At 33.0% G+C, this 26,092-nt stretch overlaps 1 protein-coding gene across 7 annotated transcripts in view; it reads left to right on the plus strand.

Annotated features, from left to right (window-relative positions):
- LOC111062006 (serine/arginine repetitive matrix protein 1) overlaps nucleotides 1–21,493 on the plus strand; it is a 38,164-nt gene extending 16,671 nt beyond the window's left edge. For 4 of the 7 annotated variants that reach the window (XM_039437933.1, XM_039437932.1, XM_039437937.1 and 1 more), the window contains 14 exons: nucleotides 79–158; nucleotides 863–988; nucleotides 2,386–2,496; nucleotides 3,872–4,056; nucleotides 5,770–5,900; nucleotides 6,826–6,965; nucleotides 7,846–8,115; nucleotides 9,185–9,245; nucleotides 9,583–9,651; nucleotides 13,617–13,732; nucleotides 15,056–15,113; nucleotides 16,833–17,159; nucleotides 18,097–18,204; nucleotides 19,714–21,493. In XM_039437933.1, coding sequence (XP_039293867.1) covers nucleotides 79–158; nucleotides 863–988; nucleotides 2,386–2,496; nucleotides 3,872–4,056; nucleotides 5,770–5,900; nucleotides 6,826–6,965; nucleotides 7,846–8,115; nucleotides 9,185–9,245; nucleotides 9,583–9,651; nucleotides 13,617–13,732; nucleotides 15,056–15,113; nucleotides 16,833–17,159; nucleotides 18,097–18,204; nucleotides 19,714–19,839 — 1,908 coding nt within the window. In that variant the 3' untranslated portion in view covers nucleotides 19,840–21,493. The remainder of the gene's footprint in view (nucleotides 1–78; nucleotides 159–862; nucleotides 989–2,385; nucleotides 2,497–3,871; nucleotides 4,057–5,769; nucleotides 5,901–6,825; nucleotides 6,966–7,845; nucleotides 8,116–9,184; nucleotides 9,246–9,582; nucleotides 9,652–13,616; nucleotides 13,733–15,055; nucleotides 15,114–16,832; nucleotides 17,160–18,096; nucleotides 18,205–19,713) is intronic. The other 3 variants (XR_005572485.1, XR_005572486.1, XM_039437934.1) reach the window with 3 other exon arrangements.
- Nucleotides 21,494–26,092: the final 4,599 nt, after the last annotated feature.

Raw genomic sequence — 26,092 nt, forward strand, 5'->3', positions numbered from 1 at the left:
CTTACATAAATTTGAGATTTATTAATGTGTCTGTAACTTTACGTTTTGTTTCAAAATATTTGTTTTTTAATTTCGCAGGAGGAGCAAGAAAGAATACAGGATATCGCCAAGAAGGTGGATAAAAGAGAAAAAGAGGAAAAGGAAAGGAAGAGAGAGAGGTTGGTATAATTCTACTGTTTTCGTCGTTGATATTGCGTAACTGTTGGATTCGTTTCTCAGCCCTGGTAGCTGGTTAGAAACTGAATACATTGTAATGTTTGAACTCTTCAACATGGATTCACTTGCTTTGGATAAGTTTCTGATTTCAATTATTTGAGATTCTGTTCGTTTCTATTATCCTTGGTTGATCATTTTAAAATTATGATCATTTGATCTAAGTTGATCACATTTAAAAGTGTATATCTTACTCTTATTATATTTTATCTTATTTCCAGTGAGGACGATCATATAAATTCGAAATATGAATACTGAATATCAAATATAAATATGAATTCAAATACAGTGCTCTGCTCTTTCTGTATTCAGTACTTGATACTGTAATCGTACTGATATTTGAATCAGTAGACCTTACTCTTAACTGCAATTTATTTCTTATTCGTATTTTCTTATCAATTATAATAGAATAATAAGCTTTATTTTGGACAATTTATTTTATGAAATTGGGATAAAAAGAAGTTTTGGACTGTAGTCTGTTTCTTTTTCCTTAAGTTGATTGTAAATGATAAATGAATAAATATGATGATTGATAATTCAATAATATTATTAACGTATCTCAATAATTATTTCAAGAAGGGAAGATTATTTTCTTATCATGATGATTGATAATACAATAATTATTAATGTATTTCAATAATTATTGCAGGAAAAGAAGCAGGTCACGGGATAGACATCGTGACAAGGACCGCAAGGACAGAGACAAGGATAGGGATAAGGATAGGAGCCGAGATAAGGAGAGCTCAAAAAGATCGAGATCCAAGTCTGGTGACAGGTAATTATGTTGATAAATCATTTTTATTTAATTTATCGCTTTCCAAAAGCACCTATCTATTTAATTGAACACCATATAATTTGGAATCAATCTATTGACTCGTATTTTCTAATAAACTTTAAGTTTATCAAGTGTCTTAAAAACATGGTAGTATGAATAATTTACAAAAACTTATATTTATAGATATTCTTTGAAGATTATTGAATTTCTAAATAATCAATTTTAGATCAATGGAATATTTATTACTATGCAGTAGAAATTATTTCTTCCTTCGTACTTTTGTATTTTATTATTATTATTATTGAATGAATGTACACTGTGGTTGCAGTATAAACATCAAATACCTTGACTCAAATTGAACAAAATAGTGAAATACAGAGAACATACAAACTCTAGGGCAATCAGGTTTAACTTGCTTGGTTTGAAAACAACAGACTTTGTTACAACTTGGAAAGAACTTCATACTGAAATAAACCACTTGAACGCCGTGATGTGGTGAAGGCTATATAATAAAATGAAATAAAATCAAAATCATTTATTGTCAGTACAAAAAAATTTGTATAACGTCAAATACAGTTACAATTTGTAACATTCGTTTTAAAATACATAAATATTGTTGTAAATGTGCTTTTGTAATTAACACTTTATTAATTAAAAGTTTACATTGAACAAGATTAAAAATAGAATAAAACATCATCTTTGAACGTATCTCATAAAACTAACTTAAAACTCTTATAAACGTTCGTTGCTAAAACAGTCACCTTGGCAACCGTGCTCACATGATAAATCCACGTAGGGCTAGCCTACATCAATATGTTGAAGTTTTTTAACACAGTAACAATAATAAAAACAACAACCTCTATAATAATAATATTATTCACGTCTATAGATGCGTTATCAAAATGTCAAAAATTCTACGAACTCTTTAACACTGTTGACACAAGCTCACACATCATATCTTTCATGCATTTTTTGAAACTCCTCATATTCATCGCTTTGACTTCCCTTGGCAATAGTTCTAAATTGTCTTTACCAAATCCATTAAAACTATTCAGAATAAGTTGTAAATTGCATTGACTTCCATGTAGGTAAAATGTGTTTTGACATGTGTCATAATATTGTAAATATAATTTAAATATAATTTGTCTGTATTTCATGCACGTTATCTTTTACATACAATATACACCAAAGAATAAAAAAGTACAGTCATTTTTCTTAGTTTTCCAATCAAAAGTTTACAATGAATTCTACAGTGAACATTAAAAATAGCTCTTACAGTTCTCTTTTGTAAAACCATGAAGTTTTTCATTTCAGGCTTTATCTTTTTGAGTTGAATTAGCTTTGACGATTCAATCTGCTCTACAATTGATTAATTATTGTTCTTTTTTTGTTTGAAGGGGCGACGGAAAGGACGACAAAGAAATAAAGAAGGAGAATGTCGATGAGAAACTGGACAACGGCAAAGCAAGCCCTGATAATGCGTCTGCCAAGAACGGCGAGAAGAGAGGGTCAGTGCATTACAAATTGAGAGTTTTTAGTTCGTGTGTAGATGGTGAAGTGATGCTCACTTTGGATCCGGAGTCAGATTTATGAGTTTATTTTGAAGTTTGTTTCTTTGCTGTTGCTTTTCTCTGATTCGTCAATTATTTAGTTGTGCTCTATTGTTGAAATACAGTTTTGCTAGATGATACATGTGATCTTCGGTCTCCTCAAGTTAGTAATTGACAATAAAACTGAAGTTTTTGTCATTCTCAACTAGACTTAGCTTTCCAATACATTCCATCACCACCCACGTACAAACTGGATATAGCTCGTGTAGATGAAGGGAAAAATGTTTTTCGAGAATAGTATATTTATTGTAACTTATCTGGAAAGGATTCAATCCTTTGTTTAGTTGTGTACTTAAAATAATTACAAGAACACATAGTAAGCTATTTGTTTTGACACTTGATAAATACCCGAAACTAATGTCAGAAATGAAATAATACAAGAGAGATTTACTATTGAGATTTACTCCTAACTGTCCACATTCTTCATGAATAACATTAATGCTTCACATTCACCCAATGCTCAAAGTTTGAAGTGAATTGAACTGTATTTTTTTATCTTTTGAAACAAACAGAACATAAAAAGGCTCACAGACAAATTGCGGTGACATATCTGATGAGAATGAGGCTCAAAGAATGGTTTTCACCAGGAACTAAACGCGCTGTTAGAGGTAGCGTAAACTGCAGGTAGTCCTAATTGACAAAATTGGATTTCACCATACGTCGTTAGAGCTACTTTTTATTAACTTGTCTTTATAGAATTAACCGCACATTCATGGCCAGTTAACCTCTGTAATCTTTCGTATGGCAATTTGGTGGAGGTCTGTTTACTTAAGTCGTAAGTCGGCTGTTGTATAATTTTATTAAAGATTCTCCTATTTGTGGGTTGATATGAATAGTTATAGTATTCAGGAGCGTATTCAAACTTAATATAAATTATGGTATTTAGGGACAAATTTGTAATGAAAACGAAAACAAAATATAAGTAAATTTGAGCTCCTGTAATTTATTTGACATTTTACGAATCAACTCCTTCAATATTCTAAATGATTTTTAAAAAATCTGTACTATATTGATGTTATCTGTATCTCCCCAAACATGATGATTTATCATCTTGGTTATGTTAACACACTGTTATGGCGCTCACTTTGGTTAAAATCATCAATTGGAGATCAATAAAAGAAGCGTTAGCGTTATAATAGTGAAACCCAGCCTAAGAATACAATAAAAAAGAAAACAAAATATATAATAAAGCAATTCTTCAAAATTATGGGTTTAGAGTAATTGAATTCAATTTAGAGTAATTTATAAAATTAGGTTGGTATTTGTGTTACAGATCTCCGAAGCGGGTGGACAGTGGCGGCGGCGGCGGTGGTGACAGGAAGGAGAAGGACAAGAAGCGTCGTTCGCGGTCGTCGTCCAGTTCGTCGAGTTCATCGGATGAGGCCAACAAGAAGACCAAGTCAAAGTCGCGGTCCGGCTCAAGGTCCAGCAAGAAGTCCGACAGTAGCGCTTCGTCAGGTAAGTCAATGTTAGCATTTTGCTGCTGCTTGTTCATAGATATACGATCAACTTGAAACTGATCTAATAGTGAATCTAAAGGTGTGTACAGACTTTCGCTCTACTCCGCAATCGAACGTAACTCGAGCAGATCGATTGATGATCGAAGGTGGAGCAAGAGTGAGACGCGAGAAGAGCGTGTAACAGAGGTCGAGCTTGGCAAGCTCCTAGGTCAAATCAATATTTGCGCATGCGTGGTCAACGTTTTTGTTTGTAATGTTTGTTAATAGTTACGATCTCTGAGTTAACAAATAAAATTATCAAAATTAATAATTAATTATTAAATTAAATAATATAAAGTTATAAAACCATTTATTATAATAGGTACCGGCATATTAGCATTTAGAAGAAAGAAGCCGAACTGCCAACCAAGCCTTTCACCTTTTGAAACATTGACAGACATTAAGGTGCGTACAGATATACGCGCCTATTATCAATTTCTTATATAAACATAATGTATTATTAGGCTACCCAGCAATCCCCTGGTCAGAATATTTTATTTAGTTTCGTCACCCGATCAGCTGGATTGAACGTATCACATTTGAGATTAGGTTGTAGCGAAGTCGACAATAAGAAAAGAACGGAGCGATCATCCTTCGAACATATTTCGAACCTCTATCGAACCCTTGCGTAACATCTCGCGTAACGTTCATGATCGGAGCGAGTGCGGAGCGTGTTCGAGGGGCGAATATCTGTACGCACCTTAATAAGGAATTTATTTACAAATTTATATACGGGGTGTATCACGAAAAGTGTAGCAGCCGAAAACCTTTACCGACCTTAGTTTTCGAGATCGATCAATTTTTCGATATTTTTGAAAAACGTCAATAACTAGAAAACTATCAGTCAACAACATCTAATTATAAGGATATGGTTAGAAAGAGGAAGAAATTACCAACAACATCCATATAGTTTCTCTTCTCTTCTTTGCCTTCCTATTACATGGGAACAGGGAAACCATAGTTGGCTAGGTATCTTCCTCTCTTTTTTTCTCTTCTCCAACACACCCAACCACAAAGCCCATGGTTTTTTATATTTGTAACATTTTATTGTGTTTTATTTGTTTCGTAATTCTTTGTTATTTTGTTTTGTCTTGTTTTGTGTGTTTTTAATAAATTGAATTGAGTTTGTTCCTTTAACGTTTTTTTTTATTTTTGTGTGAGCGCTCAAGTTGAAGAGTTAAATTTGTGAGTTCAAATCCAAATTTCAAACAGTTTGAAGGCTCATGTTTAAAATGTTGAAAAATTGTGCGGCAACGTTGCTGAGCTAAAAAGGATAGCGCCATCTGCTTTGTCGCATGATATACAAGGATAGAAACACGAATTCATTTAATACTTCCATTATAACGTGGACTTCACTATAGAAAAATTTGGGTTACAATGTGGATGTAATTGAGCACGTTGCTTATCTAATCAGGGCGATAAGATTCTATAAGCTACTATCCATTTATTCTTTCATTCACAAGAGCTGGAATACCAAGTTGATACTACTATTAATCTGGTATAGTAGAAAAGAACTTTCCAGAAGAATTTTCCAACTATTTCGTCTATAATTTTTTCGAAAATAAAATAGACTTTACTTTCTAATTCGAGTGATTTCATTGATACCATCAGCAATCTGTTGACTGATTCTTCCGACAGATTTTTATTTTATAATGTAATTTATTTTTTTCAGGTAAAAGTTCGAAGAAAGAAGACTTTGAAATCAGAAAGAAGGAAAACAGTGTTCAGAAGAAACGCCAGTACAGGAGCAACAAGGATGACTCATCCGGCAGCGATTCCGATCAAGGACGTCATTCCAAAAAGGTAACTCAAAATGAAAACTCTTGACATTCAATTGAAGTTATCTTCTCTTCTATTGGGTAGGGTAGTTAGTTGCACCGCAATATTTGAAGTATTCAAATAAAAAACTCATAAAAACTATTTCCCAGTCATATTCTGCATCAAATCAGTACCTACATAAATAGAAATGTTGATATAAAATATATTATAGGTTTTGCAATTAATAAAACTTGAAAAATCAAGAGCAATGCTGTGACTATTTGCATATACTTTTCAAAGGTTTTTCTACATCAATAATCTGTATCGCATCGGCTTGCAATATTTCAACTGGTCTTGACCATGAAAAGGGGGGGCATTAACTATTCGAAAAGTTTAGTGCGAAGGAACCAGTTGGATTTGTGAAGGAACAACGATCACTGTTTTCCATTCTATTATATCATATGCATTTTATCATTATTGAATAAATAAATGAAATTGTTGTCACGATTCTCAAGATCTTTCATACAAAGATCGGCTTGTCTCCTAAACTTTATTTTTAATCTGTTTATTTCATTTTAGAGTTGGAGAACAGTTTGTACATTTCTCCTGTACATACATTGTATTGAGTTTTTCCTTTCTTTAATTGAATGCTTTAATCCTAATTTTTATTTTCTCTAATTGTTTGTATCTGTACTTTTTGATTTTGTTTCTTCTAATTTATTTATTCACTACAATGAGTAGCCTACAATCAGTTGCGGGAAGGAACAACAGACACAAGCCCAAAACTGTTTAATCCATAGTTATACAACACAGTTAATTCACTTCATTCATTTACACACATGAGATACAAATATACAAATGAATACATGCAAAAAAAGGAAAATAAGAATATACTGAATCAAGAACAGTGGAGAAAACAAAGGTGAATGATTGAATAATAAATTGAATATTTTTCTTTTTTAATTTGTAGGACAGATACCGGTCATCGTCTAGACACCGCCACTCAGGCCGGGGTGGGGGTGACCGATCTAGGTCAAGGTCACGCCGAAGGTCGTCTGGGCGCGGCAAGTCGCCGCGACGCTCCGATTCAAGGAGAAGGGGCTCGTCAAGGTCAGCTTCTTTCTCTTATAAATATCATTATAGAAATATACATTTATTACTATAGGAAACAGATTAAAAAAACATAATTTCTCTGTTTTTTATATTCAATTTTCTGTGAAGAGTTGATACTGGAGTAGTTTGTTGTGACAAAGTTCTTGTTTCAATTTGTTGATGAAACGATGTGACAGCTTCGTTTTGACAATCTCTCAAACTTTTTTAGAATATTTGGAAAATATTATAAATAAAACAAGTATTTATTCTTCCCTGCGAAACAACTATCATTATTTATTTTTGTGTGTTTTCACGTTAGTGAGTGTGTATTACCATAGAGAAAAGATAGTATAAGAAGATATGGTATTGATGGTATAGGTCGTTTATGTTCCAAATTTCAAGCCGGCTACTGTCTATTATTACTGTTGTTCTGGCTGGGTAAGAATGTAAGAACGGCACAGTATGAGACTACCAGAGTCACATAGGTTCACGAAGAAGAACTACTATAGTACTATCGACTTGAGTCAATAGTGAAATTTTAAACATGAAAGCTATACTAGGTATAGGATATCTTCATCCTTTTTTCTTTTTGAATCAAGAAACATGTATCTACTAAGACTACTTTTTCGACGCGAAAATAGGGGCTGTGAAAACTTAGTTTGTATCATTGTGATTGGTCATCTTATTCATTTGATTTTGCTGTTTTATTCTTTAATTCTATTTCTACATGGGATTTTAAAACATTTGATTCAACCACTACATATATTTCTAAAATTGTTCATTGTTTAATATTTGCGTTTTTTATCATATTTTGTCATCAATAGAATTATTTAATTGAGGCAGATTAAGTTATTGTAACTTTTTAAAAATGTTTGTTTTTCAATGTTTGTTGTTACAGATCTCGAGACAAACCAGACCGTTACAGACCGAGCCGACGCTCGCTGGATCGCGAACGAGAGAGAGAGCGCGAACGCGATCGGGAGAGAGAGATGGAGAGACGGGATCGTGAACGTCGCGAGAGAATGGCACGCGAGCGAGAACGGGAGCGAGAGAGAGAACGTGAGCGGGAACGGGAACGAGAAAGGGAACGCGAGCGGGAACGAGAGAGAGAACGCGAGCGGGAAGAAAGGGAAAGAGAGAGACGCAAGCGGGAGCGAGAGCGCAAAAGGTGAGAGAAAGTTGACCCATTGTTTTTGGTGAATTTGATCAATTGTTTTGTCTGCTTTTTTATTTGTTTATTCATGTTATTTTTTTATTATTCACTGAAGTTCTTTTAAATATTAATCGGGTAAAACCTATCTCAATGGGGGCATGGGAAGGTCAAGCTAGAACAATACAACTGCGAGACTCTTTGGCAGGTAGATTTAGCACATTTTCGACCCTTTTGCAATGAAGCGTATGCCCCCATCCTGTTGAGTTTAGTGACGTTATTCCACACTTAGACTTTTACTGCAGGATTCCCATTTCCGTGTTCTGTACAGGTCCATATAACTCGTATCAGGTTATCAGAGATGTACGTATTGTAATTCAAAACAGAATTTTCATTCTTATTAAATTCAGAAAAATAGTTGAATTTTATTACTATGGAACACAATTTTGAGCCTATTCTAATTATCAAAGAACTAATTTCCTTGTGCTAATTGATATATTTTAAACCATACATATTATGTCGAGTTGTAAGTTGCGGACCAGAGTGGTGGCTTTTGGAGTAGGTTTTGAAAATATATTTTATGCTGCTAAACCTATCTGGATGGAAGCATTTAGCATATTGTTTAATATTGGTTGAGCATTGACATGGGTTGACAGTTATTGTTCCCATTCATCCAGCGTTGGAGGAGGGGTATTGTTCTCTCTTGACCGTTCCATGTCCCCATCCAGATAGGTTTTACCCTATTAATAATCAGAAATCTGACAGATGTAAATAAATGATTGAGGGTCGCTTTCTCCAAAGTTGTTTCAACTATTAAACCCTTTCAATCAATGTATGGTAGCATTAATGTGTTTCAATTGAGTCAGATGATTTGAACTTTTTTTGGAGAAAGTGAAACTATATTATTTAAATTCAAATATTTTTTGTTTCAAAAACATTAATACAATGACAATAAAAAAATAAACAATTTAAATATAATATTATGCGAAACAACGAGATACATAATTTATATGAATTAAAAGAAAGTTTCAGTAATATAATAATAATATGGTACCATTTGATGAACTGATTCATTGCTTGTTTTCAGAAGCCCAGTTCGCAGTGTGAAAACTGGAAGGTCGTCTCGTTCACGTTCAAGATCTCCCAGAGTAAGTAAAAATCTATTCTTATTTTTTTCTTCAAAAGTTATGTTAATACATCAGACAATTTCAAGGATCATCTAAATAAGTGTTCAATCCCAGTTGAACTAGGATAAACAACTTTTATTTATCTAATAGGAAAAACAACTTTTATTTATCTAATTCTACTGATTGAAAAATTATCGAATCCAGTTGAAATAGCCAATTATCAACTTTTCAATAGTTGGATAAACAAGATCACTAATGAATTCAATACAATTATTTCAGTTAGAAGAAAACTGTAATATGAATGTCATAAACAATAGGAAAATCGTTAATGAGCCTGGTTTGATTTTGAATGTTGCAGCGAAATGACAGTACCTCGAGAAAGGCTGATGATAAGGCTTACAAAGAAAAGAGGGTTGAAAGAGAAAAGGTAAATTTCTTGAAAATTTTAACTTTTTCATGTTGCTTAATCAACTTGAATGTATGATAATGTCATATTCTCAAGGGACTGTTTATTGTTTTATAAGTTGATAAAGCTTTCATAGTCAATCATTGAAACGCCAATCTTAAATATTGTTTTTTTTGTTGAACTTTTTGAAATTAATAACGCTTCAAGGTGTTTGAAATGGAAATATATTGATATTTTTCTACTTCTGCTGAAATACTTACATTTTTCTATGTTCTATAAAATAGTTTACATTACATAAGAGCAAACATCAATAAATTATGATGGTATCAATGTAAGCTAAGTTGATTAAAATCAACAATAGTCCAAGCGCAAATTTACTTCCGTGCTCATTTTTGGGTAACAACCGTGAAAGATGTCAAATACTTTGTTAAAACCAGTTATAATATGGATCACAATGCTGATGAGTCGAAATCACAGGCAAACACCTCAAAAACAAGATGTCCGCCAAAATTTTGGGTTGTATTTTATTGGTTGTTTTTTGATAACCGTTCATGACATTCCACTGTTCTTTGCATCGAAATATTTGGAAAATCTTCCTCTACAATTATTGTTATATCAAGGTTTCCACTAAAACGCATCTTTCATTTTCATTAGTCACAACCTTCCGAAACCTTACGAAACCTGTATTTATTTATTTTCTCAAATTTGTTCCTACTTTTTTTGTGAGTACAGCAGCTCAGCTGTGCTTATTATCAATCATTAATAAAAAATAAAAATCTGGTGTGGCGCACTCACACAACTTTCCTTGCCGTTATGAAAACTGATCAACTGACGCTAGTGTTCCCGCGCAACTCAAGTCTACTATTTAAAGATCTAAGCCAGCTTGTGACAGGACAATAACGCTGCAGACACACGAAGTCTGCTATCTCTCCATAGTGAATGATTTAATAGAATCGACAGTTGCCAACAGTTTGCAATTTAATAATTTATTTTCTCGAACAGCTGTTCTACGAATGTTTTTGTGATTTTTCTGACTTCAAATTTATCAAGTTTTTTAATATTTTTCAATTTATCAATGCATTTTCAAGTGTAATAATACACTTCATTTTTCTTTATTATGATTGATATAATAAGTGTACATCATATATAATAATAATAATTATACCGTATATAAAATAATAATAATTATAATTATATTATTATTATATATCATATATATATAATAATAATTTGTTTCATCTTTCTGATCAACCGAGATACAAAATTTTTAGTATAATGTTTATTTGGACTGTAAATTTTTGTGATCTTTCTTTATAAAAGTGTTTTCATAACCTCATTTGGACTATTTTTATCAAAATTAGGGAGAGGAACAGTTTTGTGTTTATCCTGTTTATTCTCTCCCAATCATTAATTTGATGTTGTGATTAAGGAATGTAATAAATGTAAATGTAACTTTGAGCTTATTTTCAATTTTAGGTGAAGATGCTATTAAACATTAATTGTAAAGATTTTCATGCTCAATCTTTTCCACTTGAATTTTTTTGTTTAAACTGTATCTTCTTCTTCTTTTGGTTCCTTCTCCTATCGGAGGTTGGAAATCATCACGGCAATTTTCACTTTATTGATTGCAGCCTTGAATAGTTCCCTTGAGTTGCAGCCATACCATTCTCTTAAATTACGCAGCCAGGATATCCTTCTTCTTCCCACACTCCTCTTTCCCATGATCCTTCCTTGCAATATAAGTCTCAACAGCTCATACTTTTCACCCCTCATTACATGACCCAAATATTGCAATTTTCTTCTCTTTATAGTTACAACAACTTCACATTCCTTTGCCATCATTAACATTACATCCCCATTTGTCACTTTTCTTGTCCATGGTATTCTCCACATCCTTCTATAGCACCACATTTCAAATGCCTCGATGTTTTTGAGGTTTGACTTTTTTAAAGTCCATGCTTCCATGCCGTACAGCAATGTAGAAAACACATAACAACGCAGCATTCGTATTCTAAGTTCTAGTTTAATATCTCGGCTACACAGAAATCTTTTCATTTTTATGAACACCTGTCGTGCTATTTCCACTCGTCCTTTGATCTCCCTGGTCTGATCGTTCACTTCAGTAATCCATGCTCCAAGATACTTATATGCTGTGACTCTTTCAATAGGTGTATTGTCCACTACAATATTAATTGGCACTCTCTGCCTTTTCGAGACGATCATGCACTGTATCAAACTGTATCTGAAGTCTGATAATTGGGAATCTAAAATCAAACTTTGCATAGATGGGGCGCAGCTCCTGAAATTTTTACAGATATGGGACTTGTGGTAGTTGATAGAGCTTATCAATGACTTTTTTTGGTATTTACAGATATGGGACTTGTGGTAGTTGATAGAGCTTATCAATGACTTTTTTGGTATTTGATTTGGCACAATGTATTCGATTTTCTTAGAACAAGCATCTGAAAGATTAGATTTCAAAGAATATGAAGAACTAGAAAAATTGAGGAAAAATCCAAAAATAGAAAACAACATGAAAAAATACAAAACCAAGCTGCTTAGTAGTGGCTTCTACTGGTGCCTTTACCCTATTAAATATTTGAAGGGAGAATGTGGAATGCAAATGGAGGCGAGTGAAGCGAGCCGACTCTTTTTGTGTGTCATCTGAAATTTTTACAGATATGGGACTTGTGGTAGTTGATTGAGCTTATCAATGACTTTTTTTGGTATTTGATTAAAATCGTTGGAGTCGTTTTCGAGAGAATCGCAAAAAAACTTGTTTTTGACAACATTTTCGCCATCTTGAATCGCATTTCATCGAAATTGTTCGTGTCGGATCCTTATAGTGTAAGGACCTTAAGTTCCAAATTTCAAGTTATTCCGTTAATTGGGAGATGAGATATCGTATACACAGACGCACACACACACACACACACACACACACACACACACACACACACACACACACACACACACATACAGACCAATACCCAAAAACCACTTTTTTGGACTCAGGGGACCTTGAAACGTATAGAAATTTAGAAATTGAGGTACCTTAATTTTTTCGAAAAGCAATACTTTCCTAACCTATGGTAATAGGGAAAGGAAAGTAAAAAGTCTTTCACAAACACTATCAATTAACAAATGTAATTATTTAATAGTAGATAGGTTTGTGATTTTGCATTTTTATTATTCAAGTAAGCAATATTTCTTAATTTTTAATATTATTTATTGTTTTCTGTGGTACATTAATTAATTTATTTTATTTTTTATGTCAACCATCAGAAGTTTCAAATAACTATTTCTGGATCAAAAATTAAGTATAACAAAGCAGAGATGTGTGATTTCATAACCTAAAAATACTTTGGACAATATTAACTTTTTATAAATATTTTTGAGAAGAAATGTTACAGGCTGAGTCTAGATTTTCCTACATAGTCATAACTATAATATTAGTTTTATAATGTTCTAATATTAATAAAACCAATATAAAAACATGTAGTACATCCAAACTTGAAAATGGCAAAAGTAGGCCGAAACTAGTTGTTGAAATGTTTTAAAGTTTTGAATAAAAAGGGCACTACATGTTTTATATTGCTTTTCTTCTGTTTATACGCTTTTTAAAGTTTTACATTATCCCATACAAGTGAAGTGATTTTTTATAGTGTTTTTTACAATTAATCGTATATTAAATATAAGTGGACATTATAAGTTGCCTATGATTGAGCCCAAACTAATCTATATTCTATTATGGCTTATAATACTTTATAGAGGTACTGTAAGATATCTTTGTACACCTATTTCCGCTAAGCCTACTTGTGCTACTATGACTTCACTCTATAGTGAGTGACTCCACTCTTGGGCAACTATCACTCAATCATAATAATTGACTTCAATCCATTTTTTGCCATTTATTATGCTTTTCGTTACAGATTCTTCTGTTTGAATGCTATCAATCGCAATAATTATTTATTTTATTTTTGCAGACATCAAGAAGTCTATCACAAACACCATCACCATTCAGAAAGAAGAAAGAAATGGATGACGAAGTAGAAATCATAGAGGATAAGAAAAAGACTCCATCCAAACCAGAAAAAGAAAAGTGAGTAAAACTATCTTGATTTCAATATTGTACATTACTTTAATAAAATTCCTCATTTATTTGAAGATTGTAAATATTGTCTCAATAAGTCTATTAATTTACAACTGTTGTTGTATACCTTGCAGGATCAACTCTTAATAATAGTATCTTAAGTCACAAGGACGGAAAGGGCCGTTTTGCAGGCGAGAATGATGTTTCTAGAATTTCATTCGAGCACTGCAAAAGACATTCACGTCCAAGTAAATCATACTATTTTTTGTCATAATAATCTAGAAAATAATAATTGAGAAACAGAAAACATTACCTACTTGTGCTGACATTACTACATGCATTCTATAAACATAACCTAGTTTACAAGTTTCGAATTAGGAATTTCTTTATTGTAGTTGACAAAACATCCACCTAGAGCGCTAAAAGGCGGCAGTTTTGCTGTTCCAAATTCGGAACTAGGAAACATACTCGGCTGCTTAGACCAGTTATAGAATAGACACGGCCCATTGTATATTCATTGCCATATCTCCATATCGTGACGTCAGCATCGGATAGAAAACAATGTAAACAAACAGCAGAAAAGTTTTCTATCCGATGCTGACGTCACGATATGGTGATATGGCAGTAGATGTTGGCTTCAGAGGCTAGACTTCCCAGCGTGTCTATTCTATAACTGGTCTAAGCTCGGCTGTAAAGAAAACATATGATTTTATTACAGTATAGTACGCTGTAATGAGAATCATATGTTTATTTGTTCTACTGTCAGCTGTTCACCGGCTTCATTTCATGGATGTAAAACAGCTGAAATTGAATGACTATGACAAAAAAAGCTTTAAATCATAATGGCCTTATGGGGCCGTGTTTTTTCTTGTGTCAACCATCTATACCATTCTACAGTACTCTCTTTTCTCTATTACTTTCAGTCCATAATCTGCTGAACTATTTTAGTTATTGCCTATCATCATTGAAGCCTATAGGCACTATAACTAGTAGTTCTGTGAACAGTAGACCTCACGCAGTATTCTCATCCACAAGTACCTGATTGAAACTGTAGACCTTATGGAAATACAGCAATAGACTGGCTTCTCCACACATCTGTGTAATCACTTGTCAGCTGATTTATGATGAATAATTCTATAGTCTGATTTTCACTCTAAATCTATTACCGCGTTTCGCCGTAAATGCGCAACATATAAACATTTAAACAAATACCAAACCGTCGACTTGAATCTTAGACCTCACTTCGCTCGGTCAATAAATACTTGAAATGTTATTATCTCTTGAAGCTTATTTCTATTAATTAATGTTTAATTCTATTTTTGTTTGTTCCAGACCTAGAGACAAATCCAAACAATCAAAGAAGAAATCTGAATCACCACCAAAGAAACAGGTGAGTTTGTGCCTATAATTCTGTTATTACTGTAGCTGAATAGTCAAGTTTCAAATTTGTCTTTGTGTCTGTAAAAACATGACATATCAAGTCTTGATAATGGCATCATCATAAATATATAGTCCAGTCAATATAGACATAAAAAACGGGGTGTTTTTTGCAATTTATATTGTAGTTCTGATTTTTTAATAGGCCTATATTGTTTGGGTACATGAGAGAAGTCCAGAACCAATTTCTTCATGCAAAATTTCCTTGTGCTAGATACAGGGTGGCCCAAAAACCTCATATTTTCGGCTCATTTTCCAGTTTTCAGCTATTTCTACCAAATCTCGTAATCGGACAGAAAAATTCGCTCGTGCTTTTTTTATCATGAAATTCTGAATAAAATGAGATCATTCGGAACTCTCTATCTTTAATGAGTACTGAGTTATGATTTTTCAAAAATGAGTGAAATTTTAAGGAAAAATCAATTTTGATGAATTTTAGTTTTTGATCAACAATATCTTCCGATTGTTGACATTTAGATGTATAATTCAAAATCCCTCTGGGCGTATTTTTGTGCTCTACAATCTGAGATCAGGGAGAGCGCTCTATCTCAAATAGATTTCCAGGTACACCTGATAACAATGCTCCTTGTATTGTGAAAAACACCTAATTTTTAGCTTCAACCATCATCACCAACATTGTCTTCACATTGATATTTCGCACAATGACATGAGTTCATGTTCTATGAGAATCACCCGCTAGATGCACTTCATTTCAGTATTTCCTAGTGGAGAGGCGCGCTTAAGGACACCTCAAAGATCAAAATTTCAAACACTTATAACTTTTGACACAATGCTCAGATTTCATCGTACTACATACACTTCATTCTTCTCGGCTCGTCAAGGCGGTCCAAAATAATGCATCTTAATTCGGTCGAAAAATGGAAAATTTATTATTTGGTTCATTGTTTCAATATAATTTTAAATTATCAATATATTATAATTATACAAATCATATTAATGATTTTTAATGTAATTATAATTGTTTATCAGTAATATATTACAATTATCAATCGATAAACTGCCTGGTTTAAGGCTGAAAATAAACTTTCTACTCGTGATATTTTTCAAAGTTTTTCGATTTGTATGTCATTAAGCTATCAAAATGAAATCGAAAACATTAATTTTCCGATCATTACTTTTTGAGATATGAGCGCCTAAAGTTTAGATTTTTGGGACAGAACATTTCAAATTCGGTAAGAGATAAATCCATGAGATTTAGAGGATAGATTCTTCATGATATTGTTGATCTAGAAAAACAGAAATTTTCTGAAAATATCAGTTTTACTAAACATAATCAAAAATAACTTTTAGTTGAGTAATTTTTGGTAAATTGGATAAAATTTTTCAAAAATTGATATTTTCAGAAATTTTTTGTTTCACTAGATCAACAATACCATGAAAAATCCATCCTCTAAATCTCATGGATTTATATCTTACCGAATTTGAAATGTTCTGTTCCAAAAATTGACACTTCAGGCGCTCATATCTCAAAAAGTAATGATTGGAAAAAAATGTTCTGAGAAAACTTTTTCATTTTGATAGCTTGATGATATACAAATCGAAAAACTTTGAAACATATCACGAGTAGAAAGTTTATTTTTAGCCTTTGCACAGCCTTAATAAAGTGAATAACTAAACAATAAATAATTCTATATTTTTTTAATGTTGTCAGAGTCGAAAGAGCTCAGAAGGATCGTCAGACGAATCAGACGATGAAGACGATGAGGCGGAAGAAGAAGAAGAGGTAGAAGAAGTGCCGAAGAAGAAGCTGTCACACAAGAAACACGACTCGAGCTCGTCGGACAACGAAAAGGCGTCAAAGAAGAAAAAGAAGAAACAGCAGGCGCACAAACGTGGTGCCGAATCGTCCAGCGAAGAGGAGGAGAAACCGAAGAAGAAAAGGAAAAAGGAGGAATCGTCATCAGAAGATGAGGAACCGGCCAAGAAACAGAAAAAGAAGAAAAAGAAGAAGGCGCCCGCGTCTAGTTCCGAGTCGGAGGTGAGTGTTGAGAAGTTGAAGTTTTACTCAGTAATTTAACATTTTTCTTCTATGTTTTATATGCGTATGGCAGCTTTTTTCAATGACGAGTCAAAAAATATCGTAGCTAAATCTATGAATGAAAATTGGATATAAACCAATTGAACACAGTTGTAATTGTTGAAAGTAGAAAATTCTAAATCCATAGTGAGATTTACATTATTAAGTCAGTGGAAATAACACTGACATTGTTGCCAATTTTCCTCTTCCACCGCTTTCCATAATAGGCTCTGAAACTACTATGTTTATCACAAATATACTAAGTATATTTGGGTATATCTGATGTTATAAATAGTTTATTCTTGTTATGATCACCAACTGTATATCAAATTAAATTTATTATTATATTCACAAAGAAAATTTATTATATTTCATTATGTAATGATTATTATAATGTTTTATAATTGAGATTAAAAATATTCTATTTGTTCATCATATCTATGCATGGAAAACAATCTGACTAAGATTGGAAAAGGATTAACAAGGATATCAAACCAATTGTAATCAAATGCTTATTTTATACATTATTTAACCTCACTATATCCAGCCAATCCACTGATTTCGGTGTGACTGAGATAGAATCTTTGGTGTGACCATTGCTGAAGTGTTTCTCTCAACTTACCACAATAACACTCGGCACTTATCCTATATTGATAGGAAGACTCCATAACGACCATGAACCCTATTAGGCGGAGTATTGGGCTTCATTTTCGGGTCTGTCAATCTATAACTTTTTGTTATTTATGTTCAGGATAGATTTAGCTGCTGTAATTAAGTGTATCTGATAGAGTTTTGTTTGTGTATCATGTGATAGAAGAATCATGTAATGTAATTGATGTAAATTCTATGTAATTGTTGAAAGATGAAAGGATTGATTGATTTTCGTTTTATTTTTCAGGAGAGTGAAGTAGAGGAAAAGAAAAAGAAGAAGGATAAGAAACACAAAAAACATAAGAAACACAAGAAGCACAGGAAACACAAGAAACGCAAGGCTGATGAAACTGACGTGAGTATTCAACTAGCTTGAAAAGAATTTTTTATTAAAACATTAAAAACTCTGTGTTACAATTACTTTTCAATTATATTTATCTATTAATTGGGCACAGACACAAATAATTAAATCGTCTAAACATAACAGTTTCAATTAAATTTAGTGGGAAGTGGTTGATCCAGCAGGCATTGTTATGAAGTCATTTGACATTGTTATTTTTCAGTTGCTTAGTAATAATTTATCACCTTTGGCTTTTGCGTTGTAAAGGTGGCTACTGAAGACTAGCTTTACTAACTGACTGTTGTGATCTTCACCCAAAACTTAGGTTATTGTGCCGCACGACGAGAGGGCCCCTGGCTGCCATTTGAAACATTAAAAACCAGGGGCCATTTCATCGTGCGCTAACTGTAGCTGAGACGATGGCTGCTCTAATGTAGTTCGCATAGATATTTGACCAAATTTTATCAAAAATTCAATTATCTATTAGACCAGTGTTGAGACTAGAATATTTGATGACTATAAACGATTGACTATATAAATCAGATCATCTATGATCTGATGTGTGATCATTCAAATGACTGTGTAATGACTTCACTCTTTGCGTGAAGTAGGCTATTATGATGATTTCATCTTTCCTATAGTCTTCTCTTCTCATTCATTTACTACTTTGAGCCGAACTCCACCAACTTATGAGATTGATAATCGCTTCCCGGTGGTTCGGAACTCACCTAAAACTATAGGTCCAGTCATCTATCATTATCATCCTTAGCAAGGGAAAAATTGTTGTCACCTCCATTCAGATGTTTGCTTATTATACAGAGATAAGAAGCATTTTAGGTTTGAGGTTTTAATTCAGTTTTTTTGTATTGCAACAATCTATTTTAGTAAATCACTGTTTCTGCTTTATTTCATTTTCTTTGGTGTAGATCTATAGATGAAATTTTTCATTAATTTGTTAAGTTGAAAGGTTTCTATGAATTTTGCTATAGTCCGTGCAAACCTTAGTTTTCAGCACAGGGCTTAATGGCCAATGTTTTTCAATACAAAAATAGGAGCAAATTGTTGCAGTTTTTATGCTGTATCCATCAAAAAGGCCTTCGCTCTTTCTATCACACAATTATAGCTCACAAGCACTCTGGAATCTGTGAAATCTGGCAACACTGTACTCCACAAGAGCAATGCTGCAATCTGAGGTTTGCAAAGACTTTAGTTGCTGCACACAAACCATTGGTTCTGCTGTCAACGCTTGAAAGTTAATTTTGTAAAAATTTAGCTGTAAACGCTTGTAAGGTTATCTTGTGAGAAATATTCATGTATAATATTGAAATTGAATGGTGTTTTTGTTTTGAAAATTTTATCGTACTATGGTAATGAAGAATTTGATTTGTTAACCAGGATCTCCTATTAGAAACGACCAAATATACAGTGTTTTAGTTACATCCCATGCTTAATTGTTTACTAAAATAAATGAAGTTTATTTCTTTAAAATTGTTTTTTTTCATATTTGTTGTAAATGAATTGCAGGAGTCGGATGATGATGGTGCTGAGGCCGAGGCGGTGGAACGCAAACTGCGCGAACGAGCACTCAACTCGATGAAGAAGCGGAGACCACCCTCTGAGTCATTCAGCGAGAGTAGCAGCAGTAAATGACGTCACCACCTCACCGCCACTAGTGCGCCCGTGCTAAACAAATAACCTCGGCAGGGAGTTGAACTATTTTCGTTGTGTTAAGCGTGTGCTAGGTGGTGCATCAAACATTCTACCAACATGAATCTATGTTGAGTTTAGCGTGTGTTAGGTGGTGCATTTTTTTGTATGTCTGATATTTGTGATTCATCACATCAAACTGATTTGTGGCTTTTATGAAAATTAAACTGTTTTAAGTAGGTTGAAACTATCTGAAATAGTATACGTTGCTCAGTTGCAATCCTGAAATATTATTGTTGGTTAAATTCGTGTTGAAAAAATTATCAAAACGTATTGAAAAATCAACAGTTTGTACAGGTGAGTGTGATATATAAAACATAATTTTATAAAAACTACATCTTCACATATTATTTTTCAATAACATTAGTTGTATATTGTAATATTATTTATGCCGACCGATGATGCAATGTGAGAGAAACTGTAATAATCTGATGATTCTGGATGATTTAAAACAGGAAAAGTTGGTATTCTATTATTGATACTGTTCATATTATAATGTGACAAAAATTATTCTGTATGTTTTGGGACTTATGTAGAAGATGACTGGTAAGATTGATAGAAAAGCTGTTACCTTGGTTGAAAGGTAGTGTCGTACTATTTATAAATCTTGACAGTCCAACCATGTAGGCTTCTCCCTACAATCAACCAGGAGGTTTTGAAGTTTCATTCTGTCTTGATAATAGTAACTAAATTTATAATAGTAATAATAATAATAATTATTATTATGTTTCTGATTAGTACTCTAGATATTGTGAAAGAGTTTGACAAATACTTTTCAATCAATTATTTTGAAATACTAATAAGATAATACGATTTGAAATATCCACTATACTGATCTGGTTCTCATTCCACCTAAATAGACAACTAGTTTTTTAAGCTTCAGCTGGATATTTCTAAGTACAGTACTACAAACCACCAATTTAATATTTCTCAGATCATTTCCTACTAAAGGACCTAGTACTTTAATTTTACATTTGGACAATTGTTTTGCACATATTCTCTTGGCAAATTCAGTAAAATGCATTCACACTCTAATCGTATTTCAGCTGCTGGAATATAAAGTATTCTATTGATAAAAAATAAAAGTTTTATTCTCCGCCAGTTGCTTCAAGAACCACTTTTAATAAGTATTCATTGAAAAAAATTCTGAATTAACGAGAGTTCGGTGAAAAAATTGAAAGGTAAAGAGACTGCAGTTATGTACGATGTATGTAGAAGTGGTTGGTCTTTTCTATTTTAGTTGGTGAAATACTCCCTGTCTTTTTTAATTAAAATTCTAAAAACATTCATAGATTTATTAATTTATTGTTGTAAACCATTTTGATTGTATACAAAGATCCTCAATTTTTCTCATATTGGTATTCAATAATAAAGTATGTAAGTAAAGGAAATCAAATTTTGAAGAAATTTAATCTAAATTTATATTTCCATCTATTATATTTTTGTGTCATAGTGAAAATATAATCTACTTATGTACTAGTGAAAATGATATGTACTAGTTGAAAAGGTAGCACAATTACTTACCAATTTGAGATCTCTTGAAATGTAAAAATTGAATGTTTTTAGGTGAGCTAGTCTAATAAAAACTTTGCTAATATTAGTGTTTTTATTTTTATTCTATAAAGTTTTAATTTTATCCTTCCTTGTATCTACAAGATATATAGTTATAGCAATCACTGCAACTAGGAATATTTGTTTGTTCATTTTCATCATTACAATTTTTGACTAATATAATTCACTCTGCTCACAAATTCTATCTATGAAAATACTTCACGCAATTTTATTATCATCATCATACAGTCATCATTACTCATTCTCCGCTAGTAGTTGAAGTATAGCCCAGTCAACGAAGTGTTATAGAGGGAAAAGTTTGGAAGACAATTTTTAACTCCGCAGTTCTGTTTAGGGTAGTGATGAGGTAAACATAAAAAGTCCCCACCCCTACCCCCTGTGCTAAGGGGGTGGGGGTGGTTCAAAGGTACTATTTTTTTGTTTCTCGCATATAACTCGAAAATAATGCATTTTACAGACACGACTATTCTATAAGAAATTGAAGCTTACATAATTTCCTACAATATTGATCTCATAACTTTTTCCATATCTCTTTCACTTTTCGAGATATCCACTCTAAAAGATGTGACATTTTTGAAAAAAAAACACATTTTCCTTCAATTTTTTGCTATTTTTGCTCTTATAACTTTTTGAATATCGATGGGAAAAATCCATGCTGATCATGAGCTTATAGCGCATCAAATTCTCTTCAATTCGATGTATTATTTCATAAGTTTACGCACATCCCCACGACTGTTGCAGCAGCTTCAGTGTTGAGTGTGATATCTTCAATTATGCAAAAATAAACCAATTGAAAAGGAATTTGGAGAGAATGTTTTGAACACAATTTTTGACTTGGCAGCTTTTTTGGGACCAGTTAGGGGGTGAACATATCAAAAGTCCCCATCTCTAACCCTTGTGCTAAAGGGATGAGGGTGGTTTAAAAGTTGAATTTTTCAATACAGTATTTTGCTTACAGGCTCATATCTTGAGAAAAATGCGTTCAACCGACATGACTAACTATCCAGAAATGAATCTTGATAAATTTCTTACAATATTTGTTCTTTGGTGATTTGTGATATCTCCAACAGTTTTTGAAATATACGCTCGAAATAATACGAAGTGTAAAATTGTTAAAATAACAGCTTATAATCCTATTTTTTATGTTTCAGGGCCTACAACTCTCCAACAATGCATCGTAAAAATGAATGCTCACGGTAGATTTGTAGTGCTTTGTTTTCTCTTCAATTTGATGTATTATTTCATTACTCAATGTTTTCCTTCTATTGTTATAGCAGATTCAATGTGGGGTGTGTGTTTATGGTGATATTATTGAATTAGTATATAATATTGTAGGATTATTCAATAGTATTAGCGGTGATGGACTTGTAGGTAGATCAGTATTTGATGGATATTATTTTAACTATTGTTGGACACATAACCAATTATTTTTGATAGTGGTAAAAAAATCGTTCATCAAGATTTTGAGTGACTTACCCAAGTTTGAAGACAGATCAATTACAATACAGCAATTCACTTGTATGGTAATTAATTTGAACAAGCTTCTGGAAGCGTTATCCTGAAAAATAACGTTTAGTTTATCTGCGAATAGGATATAGTTACTGTAGAAGGCAGTGGAAGCTAAATAAATAAACTTGGCAACTTTGCCGTACTATAATTTCTACTTTTAACGTGAATCTCAATAAAGAGATCCAGGGAAACATTTCCACCCACATAGGCCTACCTATGTTCATATCCTCCAATTTTTCATCAAATGATGATTGTATAGTATATACTCTGTCCAGACTGCGATGAGCGCTGTAAGGTTAAGCCGACCCTCGCTCCTCCACGCGCAGGCACACACGCCCGGCCTACCTTCGCCATTGATGTACTTAGTATACAGGTAGACAGACCGTCCCTTTACTCATACACACAAAAGAAGACTGCGCTTGTATGTGTGAGTAGTAGGTGGGTCGGCTTAATCTTTCAGCGCTCATCGCAGTCTGGACAGAGTATAGATGGCTCAGTCACGAGGGAAAGCTTGTCCTCTGCAGTTGAGCCGCTGCAGTTTTATGCTTTTTCTCGTGTCAACCATCTGGAAATGGGTAATGGATGAGTGCTGAAAGTACTGTAGCAATTTACCGGTTAAGTTCTAAATTAACATGCATTTATAGTGGGCTATACAACTTATTCATGGGTGTCAAGGTCTATAAATACAGGTCATGACACAATCCCGTGATGCATTGCAAAATCGCCATTTTATGGAGTTCTAGTTCACCCATTTTCAAATTTATCAGCTGTTATCATTATAGATTGAACAACATGATGTGTTATTTTTAGTTATATTGTTCAAGGAATATAGCTTGGCTTTGAATTGTAAGATAAATTCTTCCCACAGAATAATAATATTTAGATTCCAACTAAGAACTGAATTGTTGATTTTCCATTTATAGATTGGGAACTTCAAACTGTCTTTGAGGTTTGCCTTTTGTCCCAATGCCTTATGAATCAACAAGTTACAAGAATAAGAACAATTTTTAAAAATAAATTATTGAACTATTTATTATTGAAATTTCATCATTAAAAAATCGAAAACCTGAATTTCAATATTATCTGAACCAGAATATTGTTTTTAAAAAGCATAATACATGATTTTGTTATGAGCAGATTGGAATATTTCAAATGTACCGCCATAAAGACCCCACATAATGGCCGCTCCATAAGGAACACGAGTTTCATGACCTGTATTTATAGACCTTGATGGGTGTACGTAGGTAGCTATGGCAGAAATTAAATATATTTTTCGACGGAAATTTATTTCTTTTTCCTAATACAAAGTTATTAATATTATAACAAAACTGTAAAATCGTAATGATTTTGGAATAATTTAGAAAGGAACTTTGATCATTTTTATCCCGGTCAATTTGATTGGTTTTAGAACGCCAAAAATGCTCTCCATCTAAATTTACCTTTTTGTTTGGACATTTTGAAAAAACTCCGTACAAGTTTTACCCAGTTCTCAGCTATTTAGCGAATTATACATCTACATGAACCTTGAAACCCAAGGTAAATGCTACGGTACAGGACATCGAAAGTTGAGACCATACAAAATTGACAATTTTTCATTACTCCCTTGGCCCTTCTACTCCAGCCAGCTCTTGAGCTGGATTCGCAGACAGAAGTGACAGTAAACTTTGAAAATATAATTGCCATGAGTTCTAATTGGACTATTGCCATACAGCCCGGCCAAGCGACTATGAATAATCCCATTAGAACGTATGCGAATTATATTTTCACAGCTTACTGTCACTTCTGTGTGCGAATCCAGCTCAAGAGCTGGAGTAGAGAGAAGGGACAAGGAAGGAATTGAAAATTGCCAATTTTGTATGTCTCAATCTGAAGACTTTTTCAATTGACCTCATGAAACAAATGTCATCACTCTTGGCTTAGTAGCTAGTTAGAAGGCTGGGTGAACGCTCTAGAAACGTACTGGAGAATTGATCATGTGTAAAGGAATTTCGGAGTGCTTGAACCAAACTCTTTTTGTCCTTAGCTTAAACTTGTGAACGGAGTTGATTTTTTTAGCTCCGAAGTAGTAGAATAGTATAGGTATTGAAAACGCAATTTCTTGAAAAGTGTCAAATTTCTGGTGTAGTTTGAGAAAGGAAGTAGAAACTCTCTTAGGTCTTTAGTTGAACAATTTTCTTCTCAAGAACGTGAGGGAGCGCAACAAAATTTGAAAAAATACTCATCTTTATTCTACTGAATTTTTCTCTGAGTGAAAGATTAGGGGAAACCATCGAATAGTCAAGTGACTGACTAACAATGATTTTTTATCCTCAAGAACGCATTCAAGTTTAAAGCCATAACATAAAACAGTCTTATAAGTTTTCAACCGTATTTTAGAAATTTATAATATATTATCAATTTAATTGTAATTCAACTGTAATTTTAGAAATTATATATTGAATTTTGGAGATGATTATCAAAGGGTTCACACTTGTATCTCCTTTTCCTCTCTCAATACCATTCCAATGAGGAGTGCTAATTCTATGAATGAATAAAAAACTACTGTTCAAGATTTTGAATGTTTCAGGATATGATTAAAACTAAACTAAATAATAGCCTGATCAAAAATTCCATCATTCCATTTTTTGTCGAGTAGGCCTACTTTTGGAAACAGGCTACAGAAGCAAAATTTTTACTCAAAAAGAGTTTTGTTTTTTTGGGGTGGGGGGGAGATACGGTAATTTTTCAAAATATTATCAGGGTAGGACCCCTGGACCCTTCTCCCGCTGGTTCATTCCATACCTCCTGGGCCCCCCAAATTTGCATTCTTAATCCGTACTTGCCCCCCTCCTCTAGAGTTTATCCTGCATACGCCCTCGCAATAATTCATCACAAATATTTATTCATTTTTATTTATTTATACATTGATACATAGGTTACAATATCATTCTCAACTATGAATGATTGGGTAATGAACAACAGGCTTAAAGCTTAAAACTGTTCCTTTCCCAAATTTAGATAGAAATTGTCCAAAAATAAATTATGTTCACAATTCATGATTTTTGTCCAATTTTGAGTCCAAAATATTTATAAACTAGGAATTTAGAATTTATAAAAGTTGAAAATTTCTGCTTGA

This window comes from Nilaparvata lugens, chromosome 11, assembly GCF_014356525.2.
Source record: "Nilaparvata lugens isolate BPH chromosome 11, ASM1435652v1, whole genome shotgun sequence".
In the NCBI taxonomy this organism is placed as follows: Eukaryota; Metazoa; Arthropoda; class Insecta; order Hemiptera; family Delphacidae; genus Nilaparvata; species Nilaparvata lugens.